The following is a 14475-nucleotide window of genomic DNA, read 5'->3' as shown; positions in this document are numbered from 1 at the left end:
GATCCCAAGGTTCGTGGGTTTGAGCCCCACATCAGGTTCTGTGCTGACACCGCAGAACCTGCTTGGGATTCTCTCTCTCTGCCCCTCCCCTGCTCTCTCTCTCTCAAAATAAAGTTAAAATAAAATAAAATCTTAAAAAATAAAATAAAATGTGAAGCCCTTATATATTTCAAGGTTAGCTTAATTTGTTAGAGACCATTATTACCACAAATTATTATGAAGACATAAATCTAATGGTCCAGGTATAAAAGCAAGAACTCTAACTGAAAGTAATCTTATCACAATAAAAAATGATACAAAAAGAAATCTAGATTAACAAATCTTAGATGTTTCTTTGCATGGAGCCACACAAACCAGGCCTTCAGAAATTGTCAAACTCAGGCCCTAACTTCAGGTCAATTTCACCTAACCATAACAGAGAAGCTAGGTCTATTACCTGCTCTCAATTCCAAAATTTCCTACTATAAAAAGTGCTCTGCGGGCCACTTGGGTGGCCCAGTTGGTTAAACATCTGACTCTTGATTTCACCTCAGATGGTGATCTCATGGTTCGTGGGACAGAGCCTCTCATGGGGCTCTGAGCTGACAGCTAGGAGCCTGCTTGGGATTCCCTCTCTCTCTCTCTCTCTCTCTGTCCCTCCTCTATTCACACTATCTCTCTTTCTCTCAAAATAAATAAACTTTAAAAAAAGGAAGTGCTATTTCATTTAACGCTGGTCATTTATGCTACATTGTAGGACATCTCCTAACCTGGAATGAGGAAGTTCCTTAGTATACAGCAACATGAAAATAGTGGGCTATCCTGTACATTTGATGTTTACAGAATTAGTTATACTGCTTTGGTTAGCATTTGTAGAAAACTGTCTTTCAAGTCTCTTCAGTTTTATTTAAATATACACAGGGACTAAGTACGTTCCACTGATGAAATGTAATTCAGTTAAATACAGGGCAGTTAGAATGTGCTGGCAAATGAGGTCGAGTTTTCACAGGCTCCATAGGAGGGTAAAATATAGTGATAGAATTTATACTACCAATTTTATTTTTTTTAATTTTTTTCAATATATGAAGTTTATTGTCAAACTGGTTTCCATACAACACCCAATGCTCATCCCAAAAGGTGCCCTCCTCAATACCCATCACCCACCCTCTCCTCCCTCCTTATACTACCAATTTTAACTGGGAAGAATATTCTAGTGGATGGGTGAAATGCTGAAACTTGAAGGCTTTGCCAAAGTCCAGGACCATTCAGAAACTGAGTGTTTGATACTGACTGGCAGGTAGCTGAGATAAGGTCTACCAGGCCTAAAGCTAAAAATACTTATGAGAAAGAGGTGAGAGCAGAGATAAGAATTTAGAAATGAACAGCTAGGTCTAATCATCAGGAATGCCAATTTTGGTGATGGTTTGATCTTAACTGAACCATTGATATAAAAAAGAGCTTTAAAAAATATGTCTCTTAAACCTCAATAGAGTAGCACCGACAACATGGGTTGGTAAGGGCACACCTGCAGGCAGCAGGTTGCTAAGCATGCCCCGGTTTGCTTTTACTGAGACTAGGGAGTTTGAGGAATAGAAGCAGCAGGAGAAAGATTCTGGCATATTCAGAAGCCACTTCTGGCACTGCTCCATTAAAAAAAGGCATAAGAAAGTCATTTGAAAACTACTATGCTAAATTGCACTTTACTTCTCTAAGATAAACATTGTATATGTTAATATTTTATTATTCAAATTGCTATTTTTACATGGGTAAGGGAAGCAAAGCATAATTGTTAGACAATTATGAAAATTACAAAGGGCATTCCTGACACACAACTCCTAAACAAAATAGATCCTCTGTCCAAAGGCGTTGAATAGGACACTAAATGTGGATAGTTTAAACACACACCTCTAGACAGAAATAACTAGAAATAACTATTTCTGTAGGCATCACATTTACAAAGCACTTTTCAGATCTAATAACTTATTGATAGTTAAATGGAACAGTCCTGGGGCGCCTGGCTGGTTCAGTCGGGGGAGCATACGACTCTTGATCTCAGGGTTGTAGGTTTGAGCTCCACACTGGGTGTAGAGATTAATAAAATCTTAAAAAAAATAAAAATAAAAATAAAAATAAATGAAACAGTCCTTCAGCGCCATAAGAGTTCTTGAGCTCTTCCAACCTTCTCTGAACTTCCAAAGTTGTCCAGCAAACTGTTTGTTTCTTCATGGTAACTATTTAAAATACGTTTTAAGGGGGCGCCTGGGTGGCTCAGTCGGTTAAGCGTCTGACTTCGGCTCAGGTCACGATCTCACGGTATGTGAGTTTGAGCCCCGCGTCGGGCTCTGTGCTGACTGCTCAGAGCCTGGAGCCTGTTTCAGATTCTGTGTCTCCCTCTCTCTCTGACCCTCCCCCGTTCGTGCTCTGTCTCTGTCTCAAAAATAAACGTTAAAAAAAAAAAATTTAAAAAAAAAAAATAAAATACGTTTTAAGGTTTAAAAAAATGTTTTAAGTTTTTATATATTTTTGAGAGAGAAAGAGAGGGAGGGCAGAGGTGCAGAGAGTGAGGGAGACACAGAATCCGAAGCAGGCTCCAGGCTCTGAGCTGTCATCCCCGACATGGGGCTCACACTCACAAACCACAAGATCATGACCTGAGCTGAAGTCAAATACTTAGCAGACTAGGCCACCCATGTGCCCCAAAGATTTTTTTTTTTTTTTTTTCCCAAAGATTTTTTAAGTCATCTCTATACTCAAGATGGGGCTCGAACTCACAACCCTGAGATCAAGAGTCACATGTTCTACTGACTGAGCCAACCAGGTCCCTCTAAAATATTTTCCATTTGCCTCAAACCTCTCTATCCCTCACTCCCTTTCCTGTTATCCCCCATTCCTTATCCCTGACACCTCATTTTCAACAAATTAATCAGTCCCCAACTTCACAGAAAATATAGACATCATCATAGAGGAATTCTTTGCCAACAAATCTATCACTTGACTGCATTTCCACATGCTTCCTCCTTCTCTCCTGCCAGATTACCTTCCTACAAGGTAAAACTAATCCCTCCAACCTACATTTCATTTGTCTTTCCTCCTTAGGGATCACAGGGACCTCTTCTGAAAACAATCCCTCTCTCTTCTAATTCCTTCCCATCAAGAACTTAAAAAGCACAAAAATAAAATCAAATAAACAATCTCACATCTGACTTAGCTACCAGTCTCTTTCCTTTTTATCTAGACTAGATTACTTTAGCTAGATTTCCTTAATAGTCGTTACTAAGAATACCTCCTGATTTCTCATTATCATCTATCTGGTTTCTGTCCCTAACTCTAAGGAAATTGCCCTGGCTGTCATGAATCTCCAATTTAACATAAAGTTCACTGGCCATTTCCTAGGCTTTCACCCAATGAAAATGTATGTGTATCTTGCAGAAAAACTTGTACAAGAATTGTCTGTGGCAGTTTTATTCATAACAGTTCCAAACTGAAAAGAACCTAAGTGTCCATCAACTAAAGAATGGATAAAGAAGTTGTGATAAATTTATACAGTGGAATATTACTTAGCAATAAAGAGGAACAAATTACTATACATACAATAACAGTGATAAATCTCAAAAGTATTGTGTTGAGGGAAAAAAGCCAGATACAATACATATTGTATTATTCTATTAATATAATATCCAAGAACAGACAAAATTAATCTACAGTGATAGAAACCAAACTGTGGTTGGAAGATTGGGGGATTTTCTTTTGAGTGATGACCATCTGGGCGAATACAACTGCTAAAACTCATCAAATGCATACTGAAGATTATACCTCAGATTTTTAAGAAGTTTAAAAAAGGACCTAATATGACAACAGTTAAACATTTAAAAAATGTAATGGCTATTTTTCAGTTGTATCATACTTGATTCAATACCACTGACCTTTATCTCCTTGGAACATTCTCTTGCTTTGGCTTCTGTGGCATCCACATGCTTCTGGTTTTCTCCAACTTCCTAAGCTAACCCTTTCCAGATTCTCCTATGGGGTCCTAAATATGTAGGATCCTCAAGTTTCTGTCTCAGTTTGTTTTTTCATTTTATGCACTTTTCCTCTTGAACAATCGCATCCATTCGCATGGCTTCAAAGATCTCTGAAACTTGCAAGCTCTCTAAAATCTATCTAGTCCTTTCTCTTAAAGAGCTGTTGATCTATCTATATGTCTCATTGCTTACTGGCCTCAATGACCTCCGTGGTCCATAGTCACCTCCATCCCAACAGGTTTTCTCATGAAATTTTCCTGTTGCATTTCTACCTCTAACAAATGCAGTCACCAACCCAGTAGCTGAAATCTCCCTTATTCTCCAGCCAATCACTAAGAACTATCACTCTATTTCCTAAATACCTGTCAAATTCATTCACTTCTATTAGGCTGTCTTAATTGAGGCTACCATTACCCACTTGGATTATTACATCAGCCTCCTAAAGTCCACTCCTACCTTCCTTCAGTGTAATCTCCATAGCAGTCCAAGTGCTTTTAAATCCAATCATAGCAGTTCTCTGTCTCAAAACCTTTAGTACTCTCCCATTGCCACAGAGTGCAAACATCACAATCTAGACTCTAGTAACTTCTCCAGCAGGTTGGACAGCCATTCCAACTGGCCCGAGACTGAGGAGTTTCCCCGAATATGGGACTTTCCGCTTTAAGTGGGGGACTTGGTTTTAAAACTGGAATAGTCTTGAGCAAATCAAGACAAGTTGGTCATTCTATCCTCTGGTCTTGTTCTAGCCATAACCTCCTCACATTCTACATCCCACCAATATATTTTTAAAAATTTTTTAATGTTTACTTATTTTTGAAAGACAGAGCACGAGAGAGAGACAGAATCCAAAGCAGGCTCCAGGCTCTGAGTTTTCAGCACAGAGCCCGATGCAGGGCTCGAACCCACAAACCTTGAGATCATTATCTGAGCCGAAGTTGGCCACTTAACCAGACTGAGGCATCCAGGCACCCTTATGTCTCACCAATATTGACGAAAATTCTAGTATTTAATGATACTAATATTATTTAATAATAGATTAATAAGTATTAATAATACTAATATATTAAATATCAAATGATAAAGATAATAACCCTTCCATAAAACTTACTATATGCCAGACATTACTAATTCATTTAATTCTTCTAGCAATCCTATGAATAAAGAACCATTTTACCCCAGTTTTGCAGATGAAGAAAATGAAACTCAAGAAAAGTTAAATGGTATCCTTAGAGGTGCCTGGGTGGCTCAGTTGGTTAAGCATCTGACCCCTGAGCCAAAGCTCAGGTCATGATCTCATAGTTCATGAATCCAAGCCCTGCATCCGGCTCCAATTCTCTCTTCTCTCCTCTGCTCTCTCTGCCCCTCCGCTGCTCACTCTCTCTCAAAAATAAATAAACTTAAAAAAATAAAAATAAACAGTATCCTTAACTTCACAACAGAAGTAGCAAAGTCAATCTTCTAACCATTTGGCCCAGCAACTCTTACATGAGCTACTGGATTATTTGACACTCTCAGAAAAGCCCAAGGCTTTATATGTACTTTTTAAATATATAAACATATATTTATTCACCAAGTCTTGATAGAAGGCCAAGCAAGGCCTTTTTCTCTGAAAATTGCGTGTATGGATTTCTCTGTTCAGCATCAACTTTTTTACAAAAATCACTAGCATGATGAATTCCAATTTGGGTTACTTTTTTAATTAAATAAATTTTTTTTAATGTTTATTTCTTATTTTGAGAGAAAGAGCAAGTGCAAATGGGGTAGGGGCAGAGAGGGAGAGAGAGAATCTCAAGCAGGCTCCATGCTGTCAGCACAGAGCCCGATGTGGGGCTCCATCCCATGAACTGTGAAATCACCAGTTGGAGGCTAAACCACCCTGGCGCCCCTCCCCCATGATCTTTTATAGTTGTACTACTTATAGAACTAAACTCCAGTTCCTTAGTCTGACATTCAGGCTACTCTCCAGTCTGGGTTCTATCCATTTTTCAAATTTCATCTCCTATTATTCTCCTATAGGTCTTTACCTTTACCATGATCAACTACTAAAAATATATATACATTTGTTGGATAAATACCCAGGACTGATATTTTGAGTAGTATATGTATACATGTACATGTGTGTGTGTGTATGCACATGTATACGTGTATACGTGTGTGTGTGCACACAACCCTTTAGAGACACAGAGAAGTAAAAAAGAAGTTCTTGTCTTTAAGAAACTCATTCCATGGTGGGAGACAAGTGAAAACAGGTAATTAAACACAATGTTAGGGGAGGGACCACAATAATTAGAACTTGGTACCACTTACCAATATTTTATTTTTTATTTTTTAAGTTTATTTAAGTAATCTCTATACCCAATGTGGTGTTCAACTCATGACCTCGAGATCAAAAGTCATGAGCTCCTGACTGAGCCAGCCAGGCATCCCTACTTATCAATATTTTAAATGCAATTTTCAACAAAGTAATTCTTCTTGGGACTTATTAGATAGACACTCTCTTAAGTGTGCAAAGTTCATTGTAGTATTATTTATAATAGCAAAAATTAGTCAACAATCTAAAAGTGCACCCAAAGGACAAATTAAATAAACTATAGGACATTCATAAATGAAACATGCAGACATGAAAAAGAATGGGATATGAAATGATAAGAAATATGTCCAAGATATATTGTAAGTGGGGGGGGGGGGAAGCAAATTGCAGAAGAAGTATTTATGTATGGTATGACTGCGTTCAGGTTTTTAAGAATGTATGTAGGGGCGCCTGGCTGGCTCAGTCAGTTGAGCGTCTGGCTTCAGCTCAGGTCATGATCTCACAGATTGTGAGTTCGAGCCCTGTGTCGGGCTCTGTGCTGACAGCTCGGAGCCTGGAGCCTGCTTCGGATTCTGTGTCTCCCTCTCTCTCTGCCCCTCCTCTGCTCACGCTCTCCCTCTCTCTCAAAAATGAATAAATGTTAAAAAAAATTTTTTTAAATGTATATAAACATCTGCATATGCTTGTATATACATTTGAAAATTCAAGTGGTTACCTCCCAGAAATGGGATTAGGAGATGTGGTGGAGTGGGTAAGGGACTTTTAATTTTTACTGTACACATTCTATAAGTTAAAAAAAATATTTACCATGTATGACTCTCATGGCTTTAAAAAATAAAACTACTTTTAAAAAAGTTATTATAAACAGAGGCGTTAACAGAGTAAGGAGCACCTAACTTTTCCTCAGGGATGCAAAGATGATGACATGGAAATTTGGGCATAAAAAGATAAGTAAACATTTCCTAGGAATAGGAAGAGTAGAAAGAGCAGTCTAGGCACAGGGAAGAGCTTTTAATTGTCACCAGCTCTTCCATGGTGCCTCTGTCCCCAACTAGCCAGATCTCAGTCATCATTTGAATCCTATAGTATTTGCTGTTATTTGGCTTGGAGCCCAGGTCACTATGGATACTAGTCACATTTTTATTATCATAGATTCCAACTGTATATGGCTTAATAATTTGCTGGTATTCTAACATCTGACTCCTTGCTCAGCTCCTAGGCAATTAACCTGCTGCTGAATTCCCATTTTCTCTTTTGAAAAAATGGGAGAATACCCGTCTGATAAGACTGTTGTCAGAAGTAAAATAATGTTAAAAAAAAAAGTGAAACAATGTATATAAAGCCCTTAGCACTTCAGATGTACTCAAAATATGCCAGTTTGTGTGTGTGTGTGTGTGTTTTTAACGTTTTATTATTTATTTTTTTTTTTTTAATTTTTTTTTTTTTTAACGTTTATTTATTTTTGAGACAGGGAGAGACAGAGCATGAACTGGGGAGGGTCAGAGAGAGGGAGACACAGAATCTGAAACAGGCTCCAGGCTCTGAGCTGTCAGCAAGAGCCCGACGCGGGGCTGGAACTCACGGACCGCGAGATCATGACCTGAGCCGAAGTCGGCCGCTTAACCGACTGAGCCACCCAGGCGCCCCTTTAACGTTTTATTTTTGAGAGAGACAGAGCACAAGCAGGGGCGGGGCAGAGGAGACACAGAATCCGAAGCAGTCTCCAGGTTCTGACTGTCGACACAGAGCCTGATGCAGGACTTCAACTCACAAGCCACAAGGTCATGACCTGAGCTGAAGCTGGATGCTTAACCAACTGAGCCACCCAGGCACCCCAAAACATGCCAGTTTTCTTTCTACAGGTGAGGAAAGTGAGGTCTATGAACCTCGTTTGTGACTGTAAGGCTTGTTTCGTTATCTACTGCTCCTCTCTCCTCTTACAGTCTTTTTTTTTTTTTTTTTTTTTTGAGAGAGACAGAGACAGTGAGCAAGGAAGTGGCAGAAAGAGAGTGAGAAAGAGAATCCGAAGCAGGCTCTGCACTGTCAGCTCGGAGGGGCTCAAACTCACAAACCCTGAGATCATGACCAGAGCCGAAACCAAGAATTGGATGCTTAAACCGACTGAGCCGCAGAGTCACCCCTCCTTTAAAGTTTTTAAAGTCCAAAACTTTAATCTCCACATCCAGTCTGCCCAATTAGACTACAAGCCTTCTAAGGTAGGTACTGTGTCCTATGGGTCTTTAAAATCTTGACACCTAAGATTATATGTTCAGGGCACCTGGGTGGCTCAGTCTGTTAAGAATTGAACTCAATCTTAGGTCAGGTCTTGATCTCAGGGTGGTGAGTTCAGGATCCGCACTGGGTTCTGGGCTGAGCATGAAGCCTACTTAAAAAAAAAGTTATATATTCAATACATATCTAATGAGTTTAACATAATTCATGTTGCACAGTGCTTTACAAACGTCCTCCATTGTATACATCCAGCCATGCTGACCTTCCTGCTTTAGCACATACTGTGTCACCTATCTAAAATATCCATTCTACCACCATCCCCTTATTCTTTACCACAGAACTCTAGCTCCTTCAATAGTACTTAACAGAATTTCTAAGTGAACTCTAAGTTCCATCATGGCTGGGCCTCCATCTATGTTGTTCACCTCTGAACTCTCAGTGCCTATAAGAATGCCTGGCGCATAGTATATACTTACTAAATATTTGTTGACCAAATGAATACAATTTGTATAAGGACATGGCTAGTTAACTGAGACAGGACCAAAGACTACATCGTCTTTTATTCCAATGCTCTTTTCATGGTGCCACACTTTTTATCATATGCTACTGTATTGGGTGTGTATATAGCATATGTAAACTGCAATTAATTTTAATAATTCCAACTTCTTGTGACCAATACACCCACACTATAAGATCTCTATTTTTCAATACATGGCCAAAGGCATCCATCGTTAAAGTTGTGCAAAAATCGGGACACCTGGGTGGCTCAGTCGGTTGAGTGTCTGACTTCGGCTCAGGTCATGATCTCACAGTTCATGAGTTGGGAGTCCTCCATCAGGCTCTGTGCTGACAGCTCAGAGCCTAGAGTCTGCTTCAGATTCTGTGTCTCCCTCTCTCTCTGCCTCTCACCCATTCACACTCTCTCTCTTAAAAATAAACATTAAACAATTTTTAAAAAATAAAGATGTGCATAAATAACACAATAATATCCCTGCTATGCCAGGTTATGTACAGCACTCAAAATATTTTATCATTCTAGAGCTACAGACACCTTATTTTTTCCCCCAGACATCTTATATTTTAAAATGTAAAGAAGTTAAAGAGGTAGGTACTTGGTATGTTACTGAATAACTCAGCTGAGAGACTAGGCTTGAGCCAATCATTGATTCAAGTCCTAGCTTTGTTGTGTAATAATTGGACAAGTTACTCCAAACTTCAGTTGACTCACCTGCAAAACAGGGAGAACTCTAGTATTTGCCTTAGGTTCATAATGAATAGTTTTATGTATATATGTAAGCCACTCAACAAACCATTTAACTCAGTGCCTAGCTGAAATTAAGTGCTAAGTAAAGTGGAATTTTAGGTACACACCCACACAAAAGTAGTTTGGAGTTAAATGCCTGTGTCTACACATTAATGGACAAGTTATTCCCACAGGCTGCAGAGTTCCCACTGCAGCATAGTTTTAAATTGGGATTAGATTTATGGAAAACTGTGGATAAAAGTGTTTTATTGTTTTCTGGGTTTTTTTTTTTTATGAGGGAGAGGGAGCTTTCTCAGTCTAAATCCATCTTAAAAGCAAAATCATTTTGGTAGTACAATAAAGTTTAAAACACTATCCTAGGGGCACCTGGGTGGCTCAGTTGGTTCAGCGTCTGACTCTTGATTTCAGCTCAGGTCATGATCTCACATTTCTGAGATCCAATTCCGTGTTGGGCTCTGTGCTTGCAGTGCAGAGCCTGCTTCGGATTCTCTCTCTCACTGTCTCTCTGCCCCTACCCTGCTTGCACTCTCTCTCTCTCAAAGTAAATAAATTTTTAAAAATAATAAAATAAAATAAATGCAAATTAAGCATAGGAAGGAGCAAGGACAGAACACAACCCAAGTCTTTAAGAAATCATTATGTCCTGAAACCAAGCCAGGAGCAAAAAGACTCAGAACTAAGTAAAACCTCAGATTTAAAAAAAAAAAAAAAAAAAAAACTTGGGGCACCTGGGTGGCTCAGTCAGTCAAGCATCTGACTCTTGATTTCGGCTCAGGTCGTGATCTCATGGTGAGTTTGAGCACCACATCAGGCTCTATGCTGACAGTGCAGAGCCTGCTAGGAATTCTCTCTCTCAACCTCTCTCTCTGCCCTTCCTCCACTCTTGTTTGCTCTCTCAAAACAAATAAAAACTTTAAAAAACAAAAATAAACATAAAAAAACCTATATAAAAATTTCAAAATTAAGTAATGAAGAAGACCTCAGGCCTCAGAAAGTTCTCCTTACATGATCATAAACTGCATACGTTTTATAAATATAAGCTAAAGTAATACTGGAGGCATAATTCTGCAATCCAGCTAGGTCATCTTTCCATGAAGAATGTGATGAATGTTCACTTCACAACAATATCCCAACTTATAGCAAAGGGCTATGGACAGTTTGCAAACCATCTATTTGATAAAGACTTTTATGTAAAGAAGTCTTACAACTCAATAATAAACAATCCAATTGAAAAATGGACAAAAGATCCAAATAGACATTTTTCCAAAGAAAATACACAATGGCCAATCAACACATGAAAAAATGCTTAACACCATTAGCCACTGGGAAATGCAAGTCAATAAGAGATACCACTTCATACCCAGGCTACCATCAGAAAGACTGAGAATAGCAAGGGTTGGCAAGATATGGAATAATGGGAACACTCAAACACTGCTGAGAGGAATATAAAATGGTGCAGACAATTTGGAAGAGTTTGACAGTTCCTCAAAAGGTTGAGCAGAGTTACCATACAACCAAGAAATTCTACTCCTTGGTACTTATACCAGAGAATAGAAAACACATGTTCACGCAAACACTTGTACACAAATGTTCACAGCAGCATTATGCATCACAAAAAGTGAAAACCCAAATGTCCACCAACAGATGAATGGATGAATAAAACTTACGTCCATGCAATGAAATAATAATTGGCAATAAAGAGAAATGAAGTACTGACACAAGTTAAAACATTAATGAACTTTGCAAACATTATGCTGTGAAAAAAAAGTCAAAACAGCCCACATACTATGTGATTCCATTTATATAAAATGTTCAGAGTAAGCAAATCTGTAGATTAGTGGTTGGGGAAGGTTTATGGGTAAATGAGGAGTAACTTAACCGGTACAGTTTCATTTTGAAGTGATGAACGTGTTTTAAAATGGATTGTGGTGATGGTAGCACAACTGTGAATTTATTAAACCTACCTAATTACATACTTCAAATGGGTGAAGTGTAAGATATGTAAGTTATATCAATAAAGATATTATTTAAAAAAAATAAAAGGGGGCTATAGAAAAAACAGCCGACCAAGTATTTGTAGATGGCCAAATAATTAATTTCCTAAGTAGTCAAAATACGCCTGGAGAAATTAGTTATGCATCGTATTTAGTGATCTGATCATCTATTCTTACTAGACACTTTAACAATGAACTTAAACTAGGCACTAAGAGCAAGTATTAAATACTGCAGATTTCTGTTAACTGCAGATTTTTCTTAGTTCAGCAAACACGTATCACCCAAAGGACAACTTTGAACCTACAATTTTTCACCACATCCCCACTTCATTATTATACCAGCTGATTAGACACTTCTAAAAGCAACGGCTGAAGTTGATTTTAAACAAATATAATGGGGTTAGCAATGGTATTCTTTCCTATTTTTTGCTTAACTTCGTTAATGCGGTTAAAACACTTAAAATGTTCAAAATAGCAAAAGCGGAGGGAATAAAAATTGGTTCCCGTTCCACGGTAACATAGTACAAAGCAACTGAAAGATTCGTTAACTCTGGCCAAAACCGAGAAAAAAGGGCAAGGAAAACTGACAATTTCCAATATTCCATGTTAGGCCTCAGTAATCTAAAAGTGGAAGAAAAAAAAAAAAAAAGTGAGAAAACAAGAAATCTGTGCACGATCTGGGCGGGACGAAATTCTGGGTGCGATCCGCAGGCAGGATCCCGAGAGGGCCCTTGGCCAGTCCTGCCGCCGGCGCCAGGCTGGGCTGGGGCCTGGAGCTGACCGTGCCTCGGCGTCCCAGCCGGAGGAGCTTCGCCTAGGCGGCGTCTGGGGACTCGCCCCGCGCGGAGGTCAAGCCGAGAAGCGCCTCCAGGCTCCCGAGGGCTCCACCCTCCCCTCCTTCACTCCCTCCCCCTCGGCGGTCCCCTGAGGGGAACAGGCGGGGCGCACCGCGCAGACACTAGGTTGGGGGGGGGGGGGGAGGTTGCGTTCTCAGCGAGAAAAGCTCCGCCGCCCTAGAGTGGCGGCCGCGGGTTATTAATAAACTCCGCTTCTGCCCAGGCGCCGCTACCGAGGCCGGCCGTAGGATCGGCAGGGCCTGCGGCGAAGGCTGAGCAGCCGGAGTCAGAGCCCGGGCCCGAGCGGGCCCGCGCCGCCGCGCTGAGGGCGGCGGCCGGGCGGAGAATAATGCACACTGGGTAAAAACACATTTATATACGAACCTCCGAGAAAATTTTCCAACAATTCCTTCGTCCGACCACCATGCACCAGGACAGGAAACAGCCGCCCGGCCCCCAGGCCCCGTAACCCGCATAGCCAGTCTGAGGCCCGCCCCCAGCCTCCATTGGGCTGGCATTACGTCGCTCACAAGACGCTTCCTGCTTGCCATTGGCTCAAATTAAGGCGACGCGAAAGGAGACCGCCTTATTCACGCCTCCTTTTCTTGACGTCAGTTTCGTCTGGCCTTGCAGCTAGCGCCTGAGTGGCTTGTGCAAAGTGCGGAATCAAAGTTCCTGTGTCTGACTGGTTGGCAGAACCGCTCATCCCAGACCGACACCGCCTCGTTGACAAGTGATTTATGCCGATTCTGGGGCCTCAGCGGGAGGCGCCATTTTGTAGCGAGGGAGGGAGGATGGTCCTTGTGACTAGCCGGGAGGGAGAAGGGGTGACAGGCGCCATTTTCCCCACAGGGGCTAGGAGGTGGCCTTGGCTCTCCCGGTGGGCTTGCTGGAGTGCGTTCTGGAGACTGGTTGGGCTTTGCCTAGCGACTGCCGAGTGTCGCCCCGTTGGGAGGGAGGTTGTGGGGAGGGCTAGTACAGAAATAAGCCGCCTGACCGCTCCCTGGGGGCTCTCGGTGCCAGTTGAGGCCTTTGGTTTCGGGCGACGGCTTTGTTTTCCAAGAGCTGCTGTGTGCCGGTCCCTGGCTGCTAGGCCTGCCTGCGCTTCTCAAGTCGCCGGGGCATCATCATTCGGTGGGAGAGTGGGCCTCCTGCCCTTGCCGAAACTGCGAGGGAGCTCGGCAACGAACGGGGCGGTAGTCCTAGACTCTGCTGGGAGACCCTTCGGATGCTTTTGCGCTTTCATGTTGTTTACGTTAAAAATCTTAAGTCTGTATTGGTGTCGCTACCCTCGTTTTTTACTTTCCCTTTTGTATGTGTTGCTAATTAAAGGAAAGTTGAAAGGGTGGGAAAAACATTGACTTGGGCTCCCCCAAACCGTTAAGAATGGATACAAATTAGTTGTGAAGTTTAGGTCATAGTTTTTTGTAGCTCTCAACCCAGACTTTTTCTAAACTATTGGAAATACTAGTGTTTTCAGGAGTATTCAGTGTTTATTTGCTTTGACAAAGCTGTGTAAAGATGAGATGGTGTGAAGACTCAAGATGTGTTAAACCGAGCATTATAGGTGTAGAATGAGGGGGTTACTAAGAGAATAAGGTGGCTGATGGATTTAACACTTTTGTGACCTGCTTAGAAAAACTGGAGAGAGCTGTATGGTGTTTCATTTAGTGTCTTGGATTTCAAATGGTGATTATGGCTAAAGGATTAAAGCAAAAGGATGTTAGAGTGTTAGAGGTAGCTAGCCTGTGGAGTCTAGTTTGAGACATTAACGTTACATTCTTTTTGGCGGGGTGTGGAGGCCGACTCACCGGCCCGCCGGGTTACCTAACCAAGG

At 41.0% G+C, this 14475-nt stretch overlaps 1 protein-coding gene across 6 annotated transcripts in view; it reads right to left on the bottom strand.

Annotated features, from left to right (window-relative positions):
- ZNF143 (zinc finger protein 143) overlaps positions 1-13127 on the bottom strand; it is a 55333-nt gene extending 42206 nt beyond the window's left edge. For 2 of the 6 annotated variants that reach the window (XM_058688193.1, XM_058688194.1), the window contains exon 1: positions 13023-13107. In XM_058688193.1, coding sequence (XP_058544176.1) covers positions 13023-13064 — 42 coding nt within the window. In that variant the 5' untranslated portion in view covers positions 13065-13107. Of the gene's footprint in view, positions 1-5109; positions 5127-13022 lie in introns of those variants that run through there. The other 4 variants (XM_058688197.1, XM_058688198.1, XM_058688199.1 and 1 more) reach the window with 4 other exon arrangements.
- Positions 13128-14475: the final 1348 nt, after the last annotated feature.

This window comes from Neofelis nebulosa, chromosome 10 (assembly GCF_028018385.1).
Source record: "Neofelis nebulosa isolate mNeoNeb1 chromosome 10, mNeoNeb1.pri, whole genome shotgun sequence".
Lineage (NCBI taxonomy): Eukaryota > Metazoa > Chordata > Mammalia > Carnivora > Felidae > Neofelis > Neofelis nebulosa.
Note: the sequence above shows the minus strand (reverse complement) of the source record. Positions and strands in the feature narration are given on the sequence as shown.